General features: G+C 38.5%; 1 protein-coding gene across 3 annotated transcripts in view; it reads right to left on the minus strand.

Moving 5' to 3' along the window:
* The window catches only part of LOC103725178 (multidrug resistance protein 1), a 159721-nt gene that overhangs the window by 66216 nt on the left and 68242 nt on the right, over positions 1–25263 (minus strand). For all 3 annotated transcript variants that reach the window (XM_029558332.1, XM_029558331.1, XM_029558330.1), the window contains exons 4-5: positions 10692–10851; positions 1801–1852 (exon numbers count right to left, since the gene is read on the minus strand). In XM_029558332.1, coding sequence (XP_029414192.1) covers positions 1801–1852; positions 10692–10851 — 212 coding nt within the window. The remainder of the gene's footprint in view (positions 1–1800; positions 1853–10691; positions 10852–25263) is intronic.

A 25263-nucleotide genomic window follows, 5' to 3' on the forward strand; every position in this document is an offset into this window, starting at 1 on the left:
ACTGAAGAATGGCTAACAGTTGTTTTTGCTTGGGGGAAAATCTTAGCTCTTCATTTTACTGTGTAAAGTCAGGCAAATGGCTTAGCATCCTAACCCTTAATTTTCTAACTTGTAATAGTAGCACAATATGTGTGAAACAAACTCGGGCCAGTGCAGAGAACACATTACATAATACTCAAGGAAATCAGTGATTTTAAAAGACTGCTTGGTATACTGGCACATCAGGTAAGATATGAAACTGTAGTCCTGTCTATTTTTATTACATCACTATCAATCAATAAAGTCTTTAAAGGTGTTTTCTGTGTAGAAAGAAGTGATGGACTTGTTAGAAAGTGGAACCAGAGACAGAAATGGTCCTCTGCCCTTTTCAACTATTAATCGAGCAGAGACTGGATAACAACAGAAAATTAGTAGGGTTTGCATGTTATCTGTCCAACTGGTGATTGTGAGCTATGCCAAAATGTTCAATAAATCAAATAATTTCCCTTCCATTTTAAACTCTTAACAATAAAAACACAGTCTATAAACCATATAATTTAGAAAAGTTGAATGAAATGTTTCCTTGTTCTGTCTCTATAGTTAAAAATCAATCAATCCTATGGCTTCACAAAGTAGTCAATATTTAGGTTAACAAGACACACTATTTTTGCTATTGTTTTTCTAGTGCATAGGATGGAATCCTGGGCTTCACACATGCTAGGCGAATGCTCTACTATTGAGTCACACATCTTTCAAAGAAAATAATCTAAAATGAATTAAAGGGTGGCAATTTATCCATTTTAAAATGTTCTCTATTTGCTATCTTTGAATAAGAATACATATAACAAGAACTAGCTTTGAAAATGGCCATATGATAAATGGCTAGTCTTTTATGTTATTGTCTACAATTCCAGGAGCAACCTATGGGGAATGTTGTTAAGCAGATCATCCCTCAAATTATACTGTGTAAAGTATACTTTTTTAAAGAACAGAATCTATTAAGTTTAGGTTAAAAGATAACTACATAATTAATTATTATCCAAGTTCTAATGCAATAGAAAGCTCATAAGAAATCCCACGTAACAAGTAGAACTTGAGAATCACTAATGTATTTTAAACAACAAAGATACTATAGTTTCCTTAGTATAAAAATATGCATGTTCATAGTAGGATTTGTAAGTATTTTATTTTCATCTTTCAAAATATAGTCATGTTTCCACCTTCTTCAAAACTATCAGATAATTCATAGTATAATATAGAATCGTAATCATTTGATTCCCTCACACATACCTTTGGACATCTTTTACAAGTTCTTCCACATGGTAAATGTCAATATGTGTAAATCATTAACAAAATAAAAGGTTTGGCATGTAATTTAAGGTCAGAGTGACTACATTCCTTCTGGGACATTTTATTGTAATGTTCAAAATTAGATGTGGAGTTAAAAAGTTTCTTTTTGGGTAATCTTACCACCATATCATGACTGAAAACAGGCAGGAAGCAAGCTAATCACTACAAAACCATTGAAAAATAATGATTCTTAATTCAACTATATTTTAAGACTACTTTAAATTCTTCTAATTTCTCTGTATATGGTACTTTGTCTTTGAAAATTCATACATAAGTCTAATTGAGGCTTAACTTTCAGACCTTTTATGTTATAAACACTTTCTTTTTCTTTTATAATGTATCTTCCTTGAAAACTAATAATGGTATTCTCAAAACTTCAAATTTTTATTATAATGCAAAGTATAACTATATTACCATAACTAGATTAATGCAGAAAAGGATAATGAAATAGTAAGAAAAAAGTCTAATTACGTGGTCATTTCGTCCTCCAAATTTTTCAAGAGATCTGTTCTATTCGGTAAACCTAGACCAACACAAAACAAACACAGGCCATTTATGTACCATTTGGTTTCCATTAAAAATAAGTGTATAGGAATAAATGAAATTAATATCATTATGAAGAAAATAAGTCCAACTGACTCAGTCTCCAAGTAAAAGCATTTTGACATTCATTCAGATACTTCCCTGCTGACTGTATGCAACCACACAAAGTCTAAACTCAATGATGCTTACTTGCAAAAAGCAGCCTACAGTGATAAATATTACTGCATACTTGACACTCAGGTCTATAATAAAAACCTTACCCCATGTTTCTTCACTTTGTTTGAGACAGGATCTCATGTAGCCCAGGTTGCTCTGAAATTCATTTGAACTTCTGATCCTCCTGCTTCTGCCTTTCCAAATGCTGGGATTATAGGAGTGTACCAACATACTCAGTCTGTATGTGGTTCTGGGAATTGAACCCAGGGCCCAAACTCAGGCTCTTGTGCACACTGGCCAAGCACTCCACCAACTCAGCTATATCCCTAAGCCTCATTTCTCCATGTTAATTTTCACTTAAAAATTATTACATATAAATTATAGTGTAATAAATACCACTGACAAGTATTACCCAGTATTAAGAAATGCTAACTTTGAACTAAGTATATTAAAAACTTTCATAACTTTGCCACCTCCATAAACAGAAATACTACTATTCAATATTTTTGTTTATATATTCACATGTAAGAAATACAAGTACAAATTTAGCTTTTTAAGAAAATGGAATCTCAATATCAGTGTAAGTATGAATGTCATTTTTAAAGATTGCATCTATTTTTGATGTCTTTGACATTTTACTGTTGCAAAAATGATGCATTAAACATGGGTGCATTATTAGGATATATTATCCTACTAATAGGATAAATTATCACAATACTGTTGGATCAATAGGGAGGCACACTTTAAACATTGCAATCATTGCAAAAGGTTACAATATGAGGGACTCATTCAGATGAATCTGATTTTGACAGACATGGAAAATGGAAAGAAAAGCATCATTGGCAAACTAAACAATATATCCAAACATCTGTAGCACATTTGAAGAATGAGTGACTCCATTTAGATGGGGTATTGGAATTTGTGGTGTGGATTTATGGAAGATACATAGTTATAAAGATAGTCTAGACCACACTAGCAGATACTCAATAGTTTTGAACTAAAATAGACAATTAAAAATAAGATCTAGGAAGACTTTGTTTTCAGCAATGTATGACATTAAAAAGAATAAAAACTAAAGGGATTCACCTATTTTAATAATATAGAGAAAGAAGGTCTGAATAGGGTAAGAGAAAGAGGAAAGTATGACATTCAAAAATGGAAGAAGCCATAGAACATACATACCAATTGATGGGGTATAAATAGTTAAAATTAAAGTTATCAAGACCTTAAGCCAAAACATTTGAAAATGGTGGTTTCATAGAAGGAAATCTAAAGAGGTGGTTTGGAAAAATTAAGGAAGATTATTGTTCAATATTGAACATTTTTACTTTGTAGCATCTGTGATGTATAACTGAAGATGTCTAGAGAGTGTTTAGAATGTGACCTTCCAGTTCTGGAGAGAGCTCAGATATAAATATTAAGGATTCTTATGATAAGAGACCGTAACTAAATTCAGGAAAGAAAAGGGCCATATTCTTACCTGTAAGAACAGGATGTCAAGTAAAGAGAAAATACGCCAGACCCAGAGTCTTGGGGGAAAAACTATATTAAAAGGTAAGAGAGTAAAGGAAAAATTCAGAGATGGGGAGATGTCACAACACATGAAGGAGTGATCCTTGACTGTTCTCCCACGTCAATCTAACAATAAAATTTCAAGAATGATTTTTTATTTAAATAAGTTTTGTTTTGTGTTATCTTCTTAAAAAATAAGACAGGCTATTGAATCACTAGATGAGGATTTTTCTCAAAAATCTATTTTAGAAAATCTCTTATTGAGGATTTTCAATTATCCTATCTAGCCAGGAAATGTTTCTAAATAGTTTATTTTTCACAAATGTGCATCCCTGCCAATTCAAGATGAATTTTTCAAGTCTAACAAAATATGTTTTCTCTTCGGTGTTATCCTAGGCTGAATAATCCTTACCTGAAATGCTTGGGACTAGAAAGATTTCCATTTTCATAATTTTTCATTCTAGAATTCTTGCACATACTTTACTAGCAGAGAATCACTAATCCAAAAGTCCAAAATCCAATATCCAAAATGAGCCCTGATGCTCAAACAATTTTAGACTTTTAGGTTTTTAACTTAGAGATGCTTACCCTATGCTAGCATTTAATTTTGCCAGGAACCAAAAAAATTTAAATAAATATTCTTAGGCAACGGTGGTTTCTAAGACTTAAGTCATTTTCATACAATTTGAAAAGAAAAGTTCAAGGACAAACTGGCTCTTGTTTAGTCTATAGCTCTACCAGTTACAGTTTCGTTAATCAGAAACCAGCTCTGTTACTGAGTTCCTTTCATTGTTTTTCAATGGTGTCAAAATGTGCAAGTCAGAATAAAATTGGACAAAATCTCTGCTGATCAAAGAAAGGAAAGTATTATATTCTACAGGATTGCTCCAATCAACATTTATTTCCTTTAATCAGCCTTTATTAATTCAAAGCTCTCACACTCAAAGATGTTTCCTCTCTGTGCCTTCACAAAAATTTTCACCTTATCAAAACTAACTGGTGATCTTAGATAACATGTAGTCCAATAACTCTTGCCCAAACAAAGAGTAACAATGAACAATTCTTGAGTAGTACCCTAAAACTGATCTCATTTTTTCTAGTGAAAAAAAGCCATAAATTCTCTAGGTTACAGTAGCACTATCAAATTAATAGGATGAAAAGCTAAATTTAGATTACCTTCTTTCAGTAAAGTGCTCAGACTCTCTTGACTCCTTCCCTGTCCTTCTGTCTTCCAGAACCTCATCCACCACGCTTTCCCACCACTCTGCCTCAGTCTCCTTTACCTATTCTTTGTGCTGTCCCTTTTCCCTATACATTAGTGTTTCCCAGAATTTCATATACATTGTCAAGATTACCACAGCCAGTTCTATACCTTCTATCACTCCCAAATCTGTATGTGGAGATATTCAAATCCCATCCTATCTCATGATTAATGCTCTAGTTCCCCCCAACACCTTTTTTGTTTGTTTTTATTGTTTGAGAATTCCATATATGCATATAATGTGTTTTGATCAAATCTATTCTCCTATTTACTCTTCTCCAATTCCTTCCCTATCTCTCTGATCACTTATCCCTTCCAACTTCATGTGTTCTTTTTTTAAACCCACTGAGTCCAGTAAGTGCTGCCTGTATGCACATAGATGATAGGCTATACTAGAGAATGAGTAGTCTTTCAAAGGCCGCATCTCCAAAGAAAACCTACTGCCTCTCCCATCCCATCAGTCATCAATTGCCTATAGCTCTTCAGCTAGGGGTGGGAGTTCAAGAGCCCCTCCCTTAGCCATGCTGGGATTTTGATTTTCTTAATCTTGTGAGGGCTTGTACATGCAGGCACATCCACTGTTTTCCCCTCACCTTGACTTTGACTCTAACTCCCAACTGCTCTTTCTATTCCAATGAGGTCATTCAGGTTGTCATCAGACTTTATGTTTGGAAATGACTATATAATCCTATTGCTTCTATTTCATTTATAATCTTAAGTGATAGTTCACTCTACATAGAGAATAAAGTCTGAGACCCATAACATCCTATTTATCGATTTGCAATCTTTCCACAGTCTATGTTTGACAAAACAGCAATTCTTCTTGGCTTTTGTGTGCCCAAAGTCTAGTCCTCAAGGGTTGATAAGGAATCTGAGCATGCCAAAATACTGCTTAAATTCATGAGATAAATTTCATTTTTTAAGACTTAAAAATATTTTCTGCATGCTTCAAAGGAGAGATACAGCTGAGAACTGAAGACATACAGACACTGGGTAGTCTAGGAAAGAGAACTGAGTGAGCCCATAGTCATTTCTATAGTGTCTGCCATTTCCAAATCTGTATCTGGAGATATTCCAGATATTCTCACCCTAGAGTGAGACCTCAGAAGAGGAATGATTATGTACTCCATTGAGGAGACATCCTCAAGAAAGCACCCAGAGCCTCCTTGGACCTAGAGTGATACAGGTGTTGAATGACCCCAGTACTCCTAGGAGAGTTAAACAAGAAAACTTGAGGCAATTTCTGTGTAGATAGCACTAAAAAACATTTAACCTTCAGTCGCCTGGAGCAGTGTGGTGGGGTTGAAGTATAAGTCAGTGGTAGAACTTGCCTAACGTGAAAAGCCCTGGGTTCAACCCTTAGCACCAAGGGAAAAAACTGTCTACAGTACAGAGATGTTGGTCTTCCAGACACTGACATGAAGATGAGGGTCACCCTGAAGCAACTGAGCCACCCTAAACAACTGCTACTTTAGATGAAGAGTGACTCAAAAATGAAATTATGTTGCATAAAATAAGTTACATATTTTGCATCCTTGGGTTCTTAGCTATCACATTCACTATACAATTCTAGCCTCAACTCACAGCACTCACTCACTCATTCCCACCATCCTCAGCTCTCTCCAATTCTATGGAACCCCATTTTTTAGCACACTGGGGGGCTTGCTGTTCCCTAAGAATTCTGCCTTTTTCTTCAGTGCCTGATTCATTTTCTGTTGGGTAAGTCAGGAGTGCCTGGAATGTAGAGCATGGCCAGGCCAGAGACCTCCCAGTGAGGATGGCAGGAAACAGGCCCACTCCATTGTAGACACAGTGTCTCTTACCAAACAGCCCCCCAAACAAACCTATTAGGTTCCTAATCCTTTAATCCTAACCGGGTCTCTTGTAGATCATGTAACCAGATGATAGGACAAAGGCCACATAGCCTTAGAAGCCCCCTCCCTCCCCTTACCTGCTGGCCTGCCAGAAAACCAACTCCACCTCTTTGCCTGAGAAACTTTCCTATATAAACCTCTGCTTCTGCCATAATAAACGAGCTGTCCATTGACACAGTCTCCCGGGTGTTTCCTTCCCATCATACTCCCCACAGCCTGCTTGAGGCCCCTCTCCCCCTATTGGTCTCTCTCCTCAGCCCAACTTTCCGTGACGGGGGGCCGGTGCCAACGGTCTCCCGATAGCAGCTAGGTCCAGGCCAAGGAGAAGCTGACAGTTTTCCTTCCTCTATCTGTAATGCCCTTTACTAAAGTTTTTCTCTACAAAAATACTCTGCCTCTACAAATAAACCAAAAAACAAGCTCTTCTCAAATGGCTTAAACCTAGCAGGGTGGCTCAACTTGTCCCAGAATTTCATAGCAATAGATGCATGGTTAATATTACTAAGTTAGTGCTGAAATAGAAGTAGGATTGCTTACATTGGTCTGCTCTCATTTCCACTGATGTCAGCTGAGAAAAACTGGACTACATTTTCTCCTTGTGTCCCTCAAGCTCAGCTAGTGGTATTAAAGACCAGCCTTCTCAAAGTGAACAATAATCTCATAAAGCCATAACGTATGCTCAACCATTTATCAAAACAGTCCATCCAAGCATTCTTGCAGCAGTCTGTATCCCACATAAGGTTAAAAATGGATATAGTCCATCATTCTACGTAGTGAGGAAGGCCTTTTCTTTTTTAAAAAATATTTTATTTATTATTTTTATTTTATGTGTATGAGTGTATTGCCTGCACCATGGAGTGCACCCGTATCGTGCAATGCCGCAGAGGTCAGAAGAGGGCTTCAGATTCCCCTGGAACTGGAGTTAAGGATGGTTCATAGCTGCCATGTGGGTGCTGGGAATCGAACCCAGGTCCTCTGCAAGAGCAGTCAGTGAATTTAACCACTGTGCCATCTCTCCCCAAGGAAGGCCTTTTCTAAAACCAAATAAGATGTTCAGGAAACTACACTGTGCCTGTAGCATGACTAAACACTCAATATCTTCTAGGGTTGTATTATCTTTTATTTCAGCTAACACAAATACCTCAGAATATTTAGACATTTCAGTGGCTGATCACTAAAGAAACATATAAGGAAGAAATATGTGGTATGAATACATTGGTGATTTTCTCACTGGTAAACTGACCTTTTATTAAAAAAGTGTTTTTCTTTTCTTTCAATTAACAACTTCAATTTAAATGATGGAAACAATTTTGCCATTCCAGAAATAATTTCAGGGGAGAAAAATCTCTTTATAAATAAGAAGGGTATTTTTCAATCACTTTCCATAGGACCTTATTTCCAGGCACTGTTCTAGACACTCAGGGTACTACCTAGAATGGGGGCCACTTTTTCTAATCCTACTGAGTTTCTGTTCCAACAGGAAATCCTTTCACCTTTAAGCCTCAAATCTCATGAGACAGGATGATAGTGCAGAAATTTCTAGCAAAGTTTTTCCACAAACTTCCTTTTTATCCCTATGATTTTTTTTCCCACAAAACAAGCTATAATAAACAAGTAAAACAACAAATTAAAAAGATAATTCTAGGGTAATAACTCAGTAAGTAAACAAAGTAATGATATTATAGTGACGTTGGGGTGGACTGGAGACAAAAGCTCTTCTGAAGTGGGAACTGGGTACTAAGCAGGATACATTATGGACATACAGGCTGGATCTGAATCATCCCAAGTCAGGAAGGAGATCTGAAGTTTCCAAAAACAGAAGGAAGTTCATTATGTGAGCTAGAATGAGTAGGGAATGAGCAATAAGTCTAATGAGGAGGTGGGGGACAGATCATATATGCTGCATGAGTCCTTGAATACAATTTGCATTTATTACATGTTATGAGAAACCAATGGGACATTAAGTAAACTGAGTTATTGGAGAGGGGAGTGGAGCCAGGGTCTTCCTGTAGCTTCAGTGAGCCTAAAACTCTGCATGGATCAGGCTGGCCTCAATATCACAGAGATCTGCCAGGCTCTGCCTCCTGAGTGCTGGGATCAAAGGTGTGCATCACCACTCCTGGTAAGTTTTATGTTTTTAAAAAATCAGTCTGACAATATGTGGAGAACTAGACAAAAGTGGGCAAGAATGGAAACACAGATAGCAGTGGTCCCCTCCTGTGAGCTGGAGCTATGGTTCCCTCACATGAGCCTGAAGTTTTAGGCCCCCACATTTCTCTGGCAATAGCCCTCAGGTAAGCCCTACTTCATGTAAACTATGTATTATTTAGGACCACAAAGAAGTGGTTCCCAGCAAGTCCAAATGTTCCATTAATGTCCCTGTTAACATTTATATGACCATTTCTGAGGAAAAGGATCTGTGGTAGGCATCAGAGACTTAAAATTCAAATGTTGATGTGCAAGGCCCTGGGCTTAATCTCTAGCACCAAATAAAAACTTCAAATATTGAATGGTTATTGTAAACCAAGAAGTGTCAATATATTTTCGAGGTATATTTTTTTATGGCAGTACTAGGAAGTGAACTTCACACAGGACAGGCACACACTCCACCACTGAGCTATAGCCTCAACCCCTTTCTAGCATTTTTTTCTGTCTGAGTGCAAATTGAACTGTAAGTCTTTGAGCAATTTAATTTAGTTTAATTCAATTTCTGCTTGACTGAGGTGAACTAAAGATTGACGCTCAGAGCTATCAATCTTTCTTTCCCCAATCAAGTATGTGTTAAACACAAACTTTTTCAATAGTCTATTCACTTTCCTGCTCCCATCTCATTTTTATATTAACCAAATACCTTGCTTTCAAGCTCAAGAAAATTGAAGTGCAATAGTCTCTCCTTACCCAAATTTAGACATTCTGTGGTTTTCATTTCCTGCATTCAACCAGGAGACTTTTTGCCTCACATTATCATGAGATAGGAGAGAGAACAGCAGAGGAGGATATTTTGAAAAGGGAGACCACATTCACATAGCTTTTAGTGTAGCATGTTATACATATTTTGTTATCATCATTAATCTCTTACAGTGATTAATTTGTAATTAAACTTTATCACAGACATAATATAAACAAAGTTCTGTTCTATCCACGGGATGTACTATCCACTAGAACACGTCCCAGACAAATGAAAGGATCTCCTAGCATCAGATGAAAACTTTCACAGATTCTTACTTCCTCGTGTATCCACTTTTGGACTCCAACACTCAATATTCTCTATCCTTTCCCATTACTGTGGATGAACTGCTATTGCTCTAATCTTAAGGTAACATTTCCTCCTGAGCGTTGGCTCTTATCCTTTCTCTAGGATCTCTCCAGCAAATCTCTTTAAACATACCTTTTACTTTCTTCTCTTTTGGGGATTATTTCCATAACAATATAAGCAAGATACAATTTCTCAATACAAGACACACACACATACACACACACACATACACAACCCACTCACAACTTTTCTTGGCCCCCATTTCTCCATTCCTACATCTTCTTTCTGAAAACTTAAGCTATGGCAATGTATAAAATGCAATTGCTGGCATTTACTACTGCTAAAATCTACTGACTTCTACCTTCTCATCTCAGTTGAAAGTAACTACATCCTTCCAGTTCCTCATACTAAAATCTTTAGAAACATCCTGGATCCCTCTTGTACACCCATAGTCAATCTGCCACAGACTTCACAGCAATTCCAGCTTATCATTCAAGGTCCTGGTTAGATGCCTATACATCTTCATGAAGCTTTCTGAAATCTCTCTATTTCTACACATCTCTGCCAGCACTTGCACTAGGTACTCTAATGCTTGTATTATCTACTGAAACTCATTACAAACAAAAGCTGAAGTTCATGTCCTCCACTTCCTAGACCATTAAACACAGTAGTGAATATTTAGTAAGGCCCCACAAATATTACTTTAGGTGAGTGATTTTTGCAAGTTCCCACCAAAATCAGTACCACAAACAATACTTACTTGCAATAGTTGTGTTTTCTGGAAAATTTCCTACATTTGCAAAGCTATCTGTCATATCTCCAAACACCAGCATCATAAGCGGGAGTGCAATTCCATGGATAATGGCAGCCAAAGTTCCTATCAGCATATACAACTTGTCGAGCCAATCTGCATAGCGAAACTAGAAAGAGAAGAAAGTAGAGCATAGGTATGATTTGCATATTTTCATGGACGGTTTCCTCTATCCTCAAAATCTATCTCAAATTCAGACATTTTTCAGATGACTGCTACCATCACACTAGTCTAAGCTACCCTTCATTTTTGCTAAATTACTACAATAGCCTAATCAGAAATGGGCATGTGACTCTTTTGTTGAGTTCTGTCCTAATCCTTCACATTGGGTTGAATTTGTCTTCTCTCTTTATGAGATGATGAGAATTGTGAGATCATATAATAGTAGAAATACAGCACTTGTTGCTCTAGTTTCTAAGACTAGAGGCCACTTTTCATCTTATGCAAAAACCCTGAATGCCAAAGACACCACTAAGGAAACATTTGGTTTTGTTTTTTGAGACAGGGTCTCCCTGTAGCACCAGCTAGCTTGGAACTGGCTATGCAGACCAGGCTGGCCTCAATCTCATAGAGATTCACCTGCCTCTGCCTGCTCAGTACTGGGATTAAAGGTGTAAGTCACTACACCCAGCTACATTTTGTTACTTTTAAAAAGTGTCTTTGATTAGTGATCTGTTTCACAATGGGATTATCATAAATGAAAAATGATTAACATAATTAAATAAGTTGAATATAAGAATATTTTTCCTATGCTGAGTGTGGTGGCACATTCCTTTAATCCCAGCACTCGGGAGGCAGAGGCAGGCGGATCTCTGTGAGTTCAAGGCCAGCCGGCCAGCCTGGTCTACACAGTGAGTTCTAGGACAGCTGGGGCTACAGGGAGACCCTGTCTCAAAAAGACCAAAAAAAAAAAAAAAAAAAGAATATTTTTCCTAAAAGATAGACTATGGCCATAATAAATACCAGTGCAGATTGGCACAACTTCTCTAATTACAAGCAAGATACAGGAAGACAAGCAAGGCTTGATTGAATCCAAAAAGTTGTCAGAGGAGGAATAAAGCAAGAAGAAAAGAGCTCAGGGTCCATCAGGGGGAGTAAGCAATACTTCTGAACAACTCCAAAAACTGGTTAAGGATTGAAAGAAAATGAAGTATGAGAAAATGAAAACAGAAAGTAGCAGGACTATGAGACAAGCCCGAAAGAGGTAGCTGTCATATGATGTACCATGTTGCTACAGGCAGCAGGTTTGTAATCTGAGAAGGAAAACTGGGTAAAAAAAAAATCTAGGCAAAAAATGTAAGAAAAACAAGGATCTAGAATCAGGCCACAGTACCAAACTGGCTGTGAGAGTAGATAGGTAAACTCTGAAGCAGGTGGTTGTCATGTACATGTACTGTGAAGCTATAAACAGAGGTTTTTTTAAATACAGGGAGGAAATTGAGTAAAAAGTCTGAGCTCTAGGCAGGAAATTCAAACCAAAATAAAGATCAGAGATTAGGGAATATAAAAACACAGCAGCAGAAACCAAGATTTTAGAGTTTATACCTACTTTATAAGGAGACAGAACAAATCCTAAAGCTATGTAACAGTAGTACTAAGTGATGATAAATACTGAATTGAGGTATGGAGAAATAAAAAGCAGATAACTCTCGGCAGTATTGAAAGGTACTTCATATGGCAGGAGATTAAACAAAGTCAAGTTTTATTGAACAATTAATGAAAGCTAAAGTTTGGAGTAAGAAAAATGTCTAATATTACAGTACACAAATTTAAACATTATCTAATTACTAAAAATATAAACAAGTCATCTTTTTTTGGTCTTTTTTTTGTTATTTTGTCTTTTTTTGGCGGGGGGGGGGGAGCTGAGGACTGAACCCAAGGCCTTGCACTTAGTAGGCAAGCGCTCTACCACTGAGCTAAATCCCCAACCCCTAAACAAGTCATCTTAAGATTGGGTTGATGACATAAACTTACAAACATCATCTTCTTTATAAATGAAGTCCTTAGGGAAAGAACAGTGTCTGGGCATAGTTCACACTTCACAGAACCATAGGCTAAATGTTGCCAGTGTGTTCTTTGTTTTATCTAAGCAATTGTCTTCTTCCTTTAAAGAGTAGGAAGAAATAGGCAGAAACTAATTTCCTTTAGAGAGTCTATTAAATGTACAAAATATCAAATTCTTCAGAACAGGAAGGGTAGAGAGCTGATAGAAAAAAAGTTTCACTCATCACCACTGTCACAGGTATCTCACCTCCAGAATTTCTCACTGGCCATAATCAAAACAATTGAAGAAATGCATGAAAATAGTTCCTGACTATTTAACTCACTGACAGATACAAGCCATAGAATAAACACTGAAAATACCTGACTTCAGAAAGTTTAAAGAGAAGGAGGAAGGCAAAGCAAAAGGTACATGTAGTGTATACTCCATGTTTTGACAGCAAACTGACTGTACAGAACAGACATAAAATTGAGCAAACAAGTATTGTCTCTGTGGAAAACCTCCATAGAAGAGGTCATGCCTCTTGTCAATTTTGAAAGTAGAGCAGGTCTTCATAAGCAAGAAGGAAGGCATTTTGCCTAGAAAGAAAAGCAAGAAGAAGCAAGAAAGATCAAAATGGGCTTTGAGAAGTTTAAGGTTTCTCAAGTTTAAGGTTTGATGTATGGAAGCAGAAAAAAAAAGCATATTTACTAATAGACATCCTTCATGGAACTGGGTCAAACTAAAAGAGGCAAGGGTTTGAGAGAATGGAGATAAGAGAAGACTCACGAGTCTAGTTTGCATGCTTATCCAAGAAGTGTTATCCAGGGTGTACATGGAATGGAAGGAACATGAGGCAGTTTTATAGCTGCAGTCATGCGAGTGGATTAGATCATGCAGAAAGAGATAAGGAATACATGGAGTGAAGACTAGTTTGGAGATGAAGTAACAGAATTGCAGAGGAGTGAGTAGAATGATTCTAAGAGCCAGAGGTGGAGGATGACCACAAGGAAACAGTTTTCCAAACAGCTGGGAAGTTACTCATTTGAACTCACAGCAACAATAACTGCATGTACAAGACCCATGCAAGCTCAAGTCAGACAAAATCCCAACATAGAAGTGGGAAATGGGTAAGAACCTTAGCTGAGGAACTACTGACAGCTCATGACTACTGGGACAAGGAGAGTTGCCTTTCTTTAAGGGAGTGATGCTAGATAAGCTAACCAGGCTCCAATGGATGGATGCACACTGAAGGATATCTGGGAACACAAATTTGACTCAATAGGCTTTAATGTATATGACACAGCACATTAAATCCAGTGAAGTAGAGGAGCTATAAGAGGGTGCAAATAGGGAATCAAAATATATTATATGAAATCCACAAAAATTCAATAACCAACCAAACAAAAACATAAACAAAAGAAAGAGGAGCCAGCAACATGGCTGAGAGGGTAAAAGCATTTTCCACCAAGTCTGAGGACCTGAGTTCAATCCTGGAACTCACATGGTGGATTGAGAGAACTGACTTCTACAAACTGCCCTCTGACCTCCACACATACTATTACGTGGAAAGAGAGAGAGAGAGAGAATGAATGAGAATAAAAAAGAAATTTGAACGCTTCATAGATGGGCACGCTGCTCCCAGAAGACACTGATTATTAAATGAAAATCTCAGTGCCAGGTCCAGAATACCTCCCATAAGTTCTTAGTCAGGGAGACCTCAAAGGCCCCCAAATAACACAGGCTATTGCCACTGCTCTTGGTTGTTCACCATAACTAGATGGCAAGATCCTGTTGCTAATGACACAACTCTTTGGATGTAGGACGTAGGGAAATTAACCTTGAACTGGGCAGGAATCTATCTCCCTGATGGCTAGCTTACATAGTGCTAGAAGGTGCTATGTAGGCTCCTGCGGGAGAAAAGGCATCGATGGTCTCACCTAGTGATGAACCCTGCATGCTTCACTACTGACCTGGTATTGCTCACAGGTACAACAATAGCATGATAGTTATAGGGGATGTGATGGCTAATCCTGGGTGTCAACTTGATTGGATCTGGGATTAACTGAAATGAAAGAGATCTTCTTGATTGGATCATCTAAAGCTGGAAGAAACACCCTAAATGTGGGTGTTACCTTCTGATGGCAGCCGGTATTAAAGACCAAGGCAGAGCAGAACGCCAGGCTTTTTGCTGCTTCCCTTCTCTCTCGCTGGTGAGTTCGTCTTGCTGCTGTAGACTGAAGACTAGCTGATCTTTTGGAATTTGTCAGACCTTCAGCACCAGATTGGGACTACTGAGACATCCAGCCTTGTGGACTAAGCGACTATGGATTCTCAGCCTCTCCAGTGTGGTGCAGCCATAGTTGGGCTACTTGGACTCCATCCTGTGAGCTAAGCTGATAAATCTCTATACATATTCATTCTATGGGTTCTGTTTCTTTGGAGAACCCTGACTAATACAGGGAATAACCAGCAGCTTTCTGATTGGATAGGGGGCCTGCTCCACAGGAAGAATTTCATGTCTTGTAAACCTGGCCAAAAGTTCATGACTGAGAAGGTCATATACCCTAGGGGGTAATCTACTATTATTGTTTTGCTAAATGATTGTGCTGGATAGCTTTAGTGTCAACGACACACCTGGGTTGAGGGAGCCTCAATTGGGGAATTTCCTTCATTGGACTGGCCTGTGGCCATGTCCATGGGGCACCTTCTTGATTGTTGTGTGATGTGGGAGGGCCCAGCCCACTGTGGATGGTGACACCGCTGGGCAGGTGGGCCTGTGTTGCGTAAGAAAGCAGGCTGAGCAAGGGTCAGGGAAGCAAGCCAGTAAGCAGCGATCCTCCATGGCCTGTGCTCCAGCTCCTGCCTCCAGGTTCTTGCCTGAGTTCCTACATTGGGATCGTGATAAACTGCGACCTGAGAGATGCAAACTGAATAAACCCTTTCTCCTCAAGTTAGTAGTGGTCAGACTGTTTTGTCACAGCAATGAAGAGACAAACTAGGGCAGAAATTGATACGGGAAGTGGGGTATTGCCATGGCAGACCTGACCCAGTTATTTTGGGGAGGACTGTGGAAGTGTTTCGAATTGGGGCTGAAAAAGCCATTGAGTACTGCGTTTGTTGCTTGGAGCTTGAAACAGTTATGCTGAAAGAGTTGTAGACTGTGGAGGCCTCGCTTGTTAAGCTTCAAAGGGAAGTAGACACTATCAGGTCTCTTTGTGTGAGATTTTGAATTAAGAATCTGTGGGTTCTGGTAGGCTCTGGTGGAAGAAATAGCTTTGATTTAGCAGAGACCAGAAACTGCAGTAAAACCTTTGCTTCACTGGGACAACTGATGCTGGTTAGCTGGGACTGAAAAATGAGGTGTAAGTAACAAGATACCAGCATCATTGTGGTGAAGTCTTCTGGGAGGTATTTCCTCAGGGTCATCACACAGAGGGAACCAGTGCCTCTATCTCATGCTGGAAGCAGGATTTGGTAATATGTAAGAGTCTCCTGCATGTTACATGCGTTGAAAGTGTGAAGGGGTCACAGAGAGCAGCTCAGGCTTGGCACTCTGAGAGGCCAGGAAACGCCATAAGTGAAAGTACAACTCTAGTTGTAGTGAAGACCCCAGGATTGAAGGGTTCATCAGAGAATCTGAGGCTTTGCACCCAGAGAGGCAAGAAGAGGTCATTGGTGAAGGTGGAGCATCAGTTTCAGTGGGGAGACCCCAGCACTTTGGAGATGCCATGTCTATGGGATGACCGGCAAGGACAGCAGTAGGTGTGGAATGGAGCTGGCCTGGGTCTGAGAGATGAGCCGTGTGTGCTGTGGACAGCAGAGTCAGAGAAGTGGAGCTGCCAGAACCCTTTGGAATCCAGAAGATCGTGAGTAAATCCCAGAAGTCCCTCCTTGAGCTACTTTGCTGGACTTTGGTTTTGCTTAGGTGTGCCTGATTCTTCCCTTTGAAATAAGACAGTACTTGTTTTGGATTTTACAGAAGCCCACCCACCATCAAGAGACATTTAAAAGAGACTATAGACTTTTAAGTGTTTAGATTTTTTAAGGGCTGTGGGCATTTTAAGGTTGTACTTGGGGACAAGAATTGGAAACTTTATGGTTTAATAGTGATGTGTTTGTGTGTAGAAACAGACTAGGACAATGATCATGCTGTCAAACTACATTCTAAATTTTTTTTTTTTTATACCCACAGATCAACTTTAGTTAGAGGAATTTCTTAATGCTGGTAGGTTGCTCAATGGATGACCAAACATCCAGGTGAATATGGGCAGCACTAATTGGGCTCAGGTGGTAATTAATAATAATGAATAAGAGAGGACATGAAGTTAGCAAGGGGAGCTGTGGATGGAGGTAGTAGTGAATGGATATACAATGTATAAATGCATGAAACTTTCAAAGAATGAAAAAAATATTTTTTTTTCAAAATGACCAAAAAAAAATTATTTTAAGGGGGGCAGAGATGGTTCACTAGGTAAGAACACTAAGGACCCAGGTTCAGTTCCCATCACTCACATGGCAGCTAAAAGGTGTCTGTAACTACAGTTCCAGGGGATTCAATTCCCTCTTCTGGCCTCATAAGCATTGCACATACATGGTACACTTATATACACATAGACAAAACACCCATACACATAAAATATTTAAAATATATATGGTACAAAGATGATTTCTAGAAGACAAAGAAACTTAGAGTTTGTACAAAGTTTAAAAAAGCTAACTGGAGAGTAAGATGGCATTATCTCTCAAAGCAAAAATTTAAAAATAGGGAATATGGACTGGAGAGATAGCTCAGCAGTTAAGAGTAAGTGCATACTGCTCTTACAGAAGACCAAGTTTGGTTCCTAGCACACACATCCCATGGCTCACAACCACATGTAACTCTAGCTCCAAGGGATCCAACACCCTCTTCTGGCCTCTGAGGGACATGCACACATGTGCCCCCTCAAATAAATATAAATAAATGAACAAATCTTTTTTTAAAATGAGGATTACCTTGACATTTGATATTTTTAGATTTCATGAGGCATAAAGGATACAGAATTCCCCAATGGAATTTTCTTACCAAAATGTTTAATCTCAATAAAATAAAACATTTAGATGTAAAGGTCAGCATATAGAAAAAGCAAAGTGTGGAGAATTAAGTTTAAGGATATTATAAGGAAGTGATAAAACTAGTTTAGCAGGTATGACATTCTATAGGGCAACTAGTACATTATTTTCAACATCATTTAAAAGAGGAGAAAACTGTTCTATACTCGGAGACTTAACATCCGATCCAATCCATTGACTAGTCTTTTTTTGAACAAATCAATAGTAAAACACATTTTGGGGAGATAACTTGGAAAACTTGAATATAATAGCATACTATTAAAATATCATATTGCTCATTTTTAAAAGATATGATGATTATGTTTCAGATTAAAATGTTTGGCAGAAAAGAAATCTATGAAAGGGAAACACTGATGTGGTTATGTATGAATTATCATAAAACTTGTAGTTGGAGCTGAAATAATGCAAAATGTCAATAATTATTAACAATACATGATGGGTATATGTGTGTAAAGTTTCTTTATTTCCCTTTTCTGTTTGGAATATTACATAATAAAATGTAGCAAAGAGAAGATGGTTTTCAAAACAGGGAGAGGTATTCTTCATCTCAGACTTGTAAGACTAAATTAATCCATATTCAAATCTAGGAACAGGGATGGAGCTATGAGCCAGCTTTCTTATTTCTTTGTGACATAAAGAAAAATTGACATCTGGAAACAAAAGTGAGAAGATTTGAGGAAAGTGATAGTGATAGCATAGTGTTGAGTAAGATGAAAGCCTCCATCAAATGTTCCAACTCTATAGGTTATTAGGAAAGAGACATTTTCAAGGGGTAAGGGATCTATTAATACCCTTGAGGCTCAGTTTCAATGTTTATAAAAGAAAAAATATTCACACAGCTTAGTTTAGAGGACTGCATTAAAACTCAATACATGCAACTTTTTATTATTTTATTTATTACTTTTATTTTATGTGTTTGAGTATTTTGTCTGCATGTAAGGGCACCCATGTCGTGTAATGCCCATAGAAGTCAGAAGAGGGTGTCAGATCTCCTGGAACTGGAGTTACAGACAGTTGTCAGTTGTCATATGGGTGCTGGGAAGCAAACCCAAGTCCTCTGCAAGAGCAGCCAGTGCTCTTAACTGCTGAACCATCTTTCCAGCCCCACATACAACTTTTTATCAAGAATATAACATAAGGACTTGGAGAGATGACTCAGCAGTGAAAAATACACACTGTCTTGCAGAAGACCAGAGTTCAATTTTCAGAACCCATGCCCAGCAGTTCATAACGGCCTGAAACTCCAACTTCAGGAAATCCAACTTCTTCTGGCCTCCCAGGGTACTGCACTCATGTGTACCAACCAATACACAAACACATACATATACACATAATAAAAATAAAACAATTTAAAGGATTATAATATAAAATATAATAATCTATTACTGTAATGTTAGTATAGTATTAAGAATGTTTGGGCTTTTACACTCAAAGAACAGGCAGACAAAGTTGTAACAGATCAGGTGCAACATAAGATAGATATATTAACTAGTTATACTTGAAGCCTTTAAGATAAAAAAGAAAAAGAAAAAAAGAACAGGAAGACAAAGTTGTAATATATCAGGTGCAATGTAAGACAGATATATTAACTAGTTATAACTGAAGCCTTTAAGATAAAAAAGAAATTTAATGTTTGGTTAGCTGTTGATTAAAAAAAAAAGACAATAAAAGTGAACCATAAACACATAAAAGGAAGGTAACCAGTGTTGAAAGCTAAGGGGCCAATCATCTCAGGAAAGAAGTAGACAGGTAGTTTAGGTAATATTCACAGAATAGATGGAAATGTGACCTCACCATGGCTCCTGGGTTAGAAAGAGATCAGTGAATTTGTTCACTCATTCAGTATTTTCAAACTGCTTAATGATACCTAATAAGGGTCACACATGGTTCTAGACACTGGCAAAAATGATGAGTAGGGCAAGTTAACTGTCCTCATAAAGTTTATATTCAAGTGAAATTAGTAATAAGAAATAGATATATTGGGGATGGAGATATGGCTCCATGGTTAAGCACACTGGCTCCTCTTGCAGAGGACCCTAGTTTGATTCCCAGCTAATAACCATCTGTATCTCAAGTTCCAGGAGAATTCAGCACCATCTTCTGACCTCTGCAGGCATTGCCTGGCATGAGTGTACTTATATATATGCAAGCAATACATTCGTACACATAAAATAAAAATATCAAATAAAAAAATAGATATAGTCAACGTTCATTCAATATCTAGGTACCTATTAAGGCTCTAGGCATTGGGCACTCTTCTAAACCTGTGAGGAACAACAGTGAATAAAGCATACAAATGCCCCACTCTCAGGAACATACATTAAAGAAGAAAAGTAATGTAAGAAATGAGGAAGTGGTTAAGAACTCAGATAAGACTCAGACAGTGACTGACTGACAGGGTCAGTGACTATAGACTGGTAGATGAGGGAATGTCTCTCTCAGAAGAACCCTGAGTAACAGGAAGGATACAGTTTATCATGTGGTGATGTGAGAACAAAGCATTCAGACAAGAAGAGCACATGCAAAGACCCTTAGGTAGAAATGAGTTTGATGCATATTAAAGAGGAAATAGAAGAAATACTGTGGCAAGAACAGAGAAGGGGAGAAGATTTGTCTGTGATGAATTCATAGATGACAAAGGTCAGGCTGTGCAGGTTATATAACAGGGAACAGTTTTGTTTTTACTCTAAAATTTCACTGTGTGTAAAAATGAAAAGTATTCCAACATTTGAAGGAAGGGACTGAGGTGACCTGATGTGGCTCTGACAGGTAGGTCTTCAGAAGTTCAAAACTGGAGGAGGGATAGTAAGAAAAAAAATGGCTGAGGAAATAAAGGCTTGACCAGGAATGGGAGGCAGAGGAATGTCACTCCTAACACGCCCACCTCCTAATCTGGGCTGTGAATATGCTTTCTTATGTGATCTGATATGGGTAAAAAGACTGCAAATGTTATGAATTTGAGGAAAAAGAGTTATCCTGGGGCATTCAGGTAGACTCACAGTAATCAGAAGGATGCTTCCAAGGGAGACTTAAGAACTCAGAGGCTAGAGTGACAGGAGGAGGAGCCACAGGTCTAGGAATGCAAATGCCCCCTCAAGCTCAAAAAGAAGGAAACAGACACTCACAAAGAGCTTCCAGAAGGAATGCAATCCTATTGACACCTTGATTTGAGCCAAGTAATACCTCTGACTCCAGAACTGGTAGGTCATAAATTCTTATTGTTTTAAAGCTTCTGTGTATTTTCTGTAGCAGTATTAAGAAATGAATGCATAAAGTCAAAAGACGATAATAAAGAAGAGCAAAACTTTTCTTGGAAGGAATAAGAAGTTGCAGTCAAAACAGATACATTTGAGCTTATGATTTCACAGATGAGGTCCTCACCCACAGGTTATAATTTACAAAAGCAGTACTTTGGGTAGAGATGTTATAACTAAAGAGGTCAAAGAATATTGAGTCTAGCCTTACAAGGTTATTAAAATACTCAGAAGGGTGACTGGATCATAAGTGAATGAAACTGAAGCCATCAAACACCCAAGTTCCCAATGAAGGAGGTGTGGTGACAAATTGATAAGTGATAGCTGTGTACGTGGATAGAAGAGAGTCTAATGAGGCATGTGAACAGCAAATAAGAAAGAACATTTGTGAGAAGATAAAAAAACAATTTTGAAATGGCTGTGTAAGCAGGGCATGGTGGTGCACGCTTTTAATCCCAGTGCTTGGGAAGCAGAGGCAGGTAGATCTTTGCAAGTTTGAGGACAGCTCAGTCTCTACATAGCAAGTTCCAGGCCAGCTGGGGCTACAGGGAGACCCTGTCTCAAAAGAAAAAAAAAAAAAAAAGAAGGAAAGAAGGAAGGAAGAAAGAAAAAGAAATGGCTGTGTAAAAGTAGATGAATATCAACATTGCCAATGATTCAGAGGATAAAGGCACTGAGAAACTCTAACTTCAAAGGCAAAGGTGATATAAAGCTGGGAGAAAATCATATTGTATCATCATGGAAACAGAAGAAATAAGTCAGTGGCCGGTGGCAAGAACTGCTACAAGGTCTGACAGAATTTTCAAATGTCCACTGAATTGAGACAGTGATAAGGATAGAAACAAAATTCCGAAAGGTTCAAGCTAATTCACCTCAAATATGGAAAAGACTTGCCAATGCAGCAAAACCCAGTTCAGATAGTCTGAAGATATGGAAGAAAAAAATGATAACAACTATGTCAGGCCTATAGAAGGCAGAGGATGTGGGAGTCAGCGTTCAAGTAAGTGATGTGTTCTAAGAACTGGATCCAGGTGTGGTGGCTCACACCTGTAAACACATTACTTCTGATAAGGCAGAAAGAACTTAAGTTAGTTTCAAATCTACCAGGAACACACAGCAAAACCTTGTTTCAAAAAAAGCAAACACACAAAAACATGGATGATTTATCTGTTTCAATATGAAAAACAGTAGGGAACAGATCCAAGTTCAGGTGCATTTGTAATAGTATTGCTGTTATAAAGGTCAATGAGTGGTTATTCATCTAACAATAAAAGTCATGGAATGGTAGGAGGATCAGGAGTGCAAAGATACACAGAGAAGTAGCAAAGTCTTCAATGATCAGATGCTTATGAGATAACAGTATCAAAAGAGAACTCTTCAATTCTAGGGACATTACAGTTTAACCAATCATAAGCTGTCACATTCAACCAATTTTTAATTGCAATAGTCTGTGCAATTACATTTTAGACAGACTGAGCAAAAATTGGGCCTTCCATTTAACTTATGTGTGATTTTGAATACATTACCTAACTTCTTGCGTGCATTTCTTCCTATAGAACATAAGGATACTAGGAGCTCATACATCATAGGGTGAAGTCAAGTAATACAGGAAAGGCATTTATAAATACCTGGTTTTTAATGTTAATAGCTATCACCTGTTTAGAACAATAGGGCTTTAATATGATGCATAATATTGAAAGATTAGAGTTCAGTATTGTAGACAAAGATTTGAAGTCTTGCATCTGAGCAGCACTTTCTGATTAGAAACCAAATCATCACTGAGAAATAATTGTCCAAATAACATTTTATATGGACTTAAGCCTAATGTATGGGAAATATAATCCCTTGAACTCTTAAAGAAATATACTGATCATTTTAGTCTTTGGTTATACGTTCCTTTGGGGTGTTTAAGAGCATACATTTGGCCCAAATAAACCAATTTATTTTTAATTTGAAAGTCATTGAAGGATTTATTTCTCAGGGGTCACATGGGATTGGGAGGAGCCCCTGGCTCCTTTCTTCTATCAGTTCCATCCACCTATGTGAAGACAAGTCAAAGGTCCTGCTGGACCGTGGCTGGCTTCACTTGGAAGTATGGAGGAAATGTTTCCCCTGAGTTGATCCTCCTCTTTGTAGACTGGACACTGGTTCAAGTCCATCTGGTGGGGTCTCCATGGCCTCCCTGAACAGGAGGACAGGTGACTCACCACAGTTACAGGACATTTTGAGAGATGTTCCATAGTCCCCTGGAACTTGGAGGGCAAGGAACAAAAACTGTCCTTTAAGTCCTTCTGACCAGATTAGTATAGGCCTCAAACTATGGCTGTTAAACATCCAAGAAGGTTAGTTCCACCAGTCTGGTACTTTTAATTACCATGTGCTTTGCAGATAAAGCTTGGGCAAAACCCAAACATTCTCAAATAAACTTTTATTAGAAATATGTTTTGTTCCTCAAACTAGTTGACTAAACTATGACTTTAGAAATTTTAAGACTATGTGTATATTACTTTTATCTCATCCTTTTTATATCATAGCAAACCTACACAGATCTTCATCTCTTGCTTAGGCTTTCTCATTTTTTCTATCTATTTTGGAAAGTATTTCCATTCCCATATCCTTTGAACATCTTTCACATTCTCATTTTCTTTTTTTAATAATCATGAGACATAATAACATTAACAAATAAATTTTCTACCTGTTGTAAGAATTCTTTTCCTGGGGATACTAAGCAATGCTTATCCCCTTTTGAGGCTCTAGTGTCAAACGAATGTTTGATTAGTTTTCCTGGGGAACCAATGAATTTACTGAGCTTACTTACAGAGATGACTGAGGGGCTGCTGAGGTATATGAGTCTGCAATACTGTAGTGCCCACCTGTAGCTAAGGGAGACAGCCCACTACTGTTTTAAAATGATGGCTAAATTTGTTTTCTCCCCTGTGAGAGACAGGACTGAGCCTAGGATGAACGACTTATTGACAGCCATACAGCAGGCCCGAGGCAAAGGCCCGAATGCTGGAGCCACAAGAAACGCCTTGTGACATTCACTCCCATTGGAAGATCATGAGACTGATGCCGAGAGCTAGCCACTCCCTAATCACCACGCTTGGAATCCAAAATAGCAACACTTAGATATTGCAACAGTCAGGGTCACGTGGTTTCCAGGAATCCAGGCTCTGTAATCTGAAACCCATTAGACTAATGAGGCATCCTACCCGCTATTCTGTGATAGGACATTAAGTCTGTTATGCTAATAAGGTATCCTACTTGCTGTGCTGTGATTGGACCACTACCCCTATATAAGCTTGTGCCTTCCTGCAATAAAGCAGACCTGTGTCACTGAACCTGGTCTCCTGTGTCTGAATGCGAAGTGGCAAGCAGAAGAGCTGCCTCATCATCGGACGAGCAGAAGAGCGGTCTCAGCCCAGGGCAGGCAGAAGAGCGGCTTCAGCCCAGGGCGAGTGGAGGGGCAGCCTCAACGCCCATGAGAAGGAGCAGCACCCGTGAGAATGGAGGAGCGGCCGCTGCTGGCAGTGACCACACTCCCCCTATCTAGAAGCCTTTGAGAGGGAACTGACACTGATTCTAGCCACCCCAACAGCTATCAAAGTGCCTGAAAACAAATCCTGAGTCCATCACTCTTAAGTCCAGCCTTGGCAGACAAAAGAAAAATGAGGAACACAATAGAGGGATGGTCTTGGAAGCTCTCATCAAGAAATCCGAATGGACTCTGATATGAACATTTGAAATCTGCCTTATTCTGACTTTTTTCTGGTTCCCTGTCTAGAACTTGTAATGCCAACTACTCTTGCCTTTACTTTTCCTTCACGTCAAGGACTTTCTTTTCTCCCTACAGATAAGAGTTATGCAATTTGGAAGTCTTTTAGATAGACCCGCTGAAGGGGTACCCCGATTGCCTCACCTTGTGTCCCTATTCAGCATGGAAGAAGCCAGAACAGACTGCATCCCGACTCCCTATTGGCAATTCGGGTAACCTCTTCAGAGGATGGTGTGATAAGAATAGGAGGTAGAAATTTAATAGGCAGTTGGAGTTTAAAAAGACCCCAAAGAAAAGTAGCCAGTTTCTTGGCTAAAAGTCAAAATGTCCTTGGGCCTCTTAGCAACATACTCTGTTCCAAAGGCCAAAAATGTCAAAAGCCGGAAGGAAGGAAGGAAG

The sequence above is a fragment of the Nannospalax galili genome, unplaced genomic scaffold (genome assembly GCF_000622305.1).
Source record: "Nannospalax galili isolate Female #2095 unplaced genomic scaffold, S.galili_v1.0 scaffold85, whole genome shotgun sequence".
Classification (NCBI taxonomy): Eukaryota; Metazoa; Chordata; class Mammalia; order Rodentia; family Spalacidae; genus Nannospalax; species Nannospalax galili.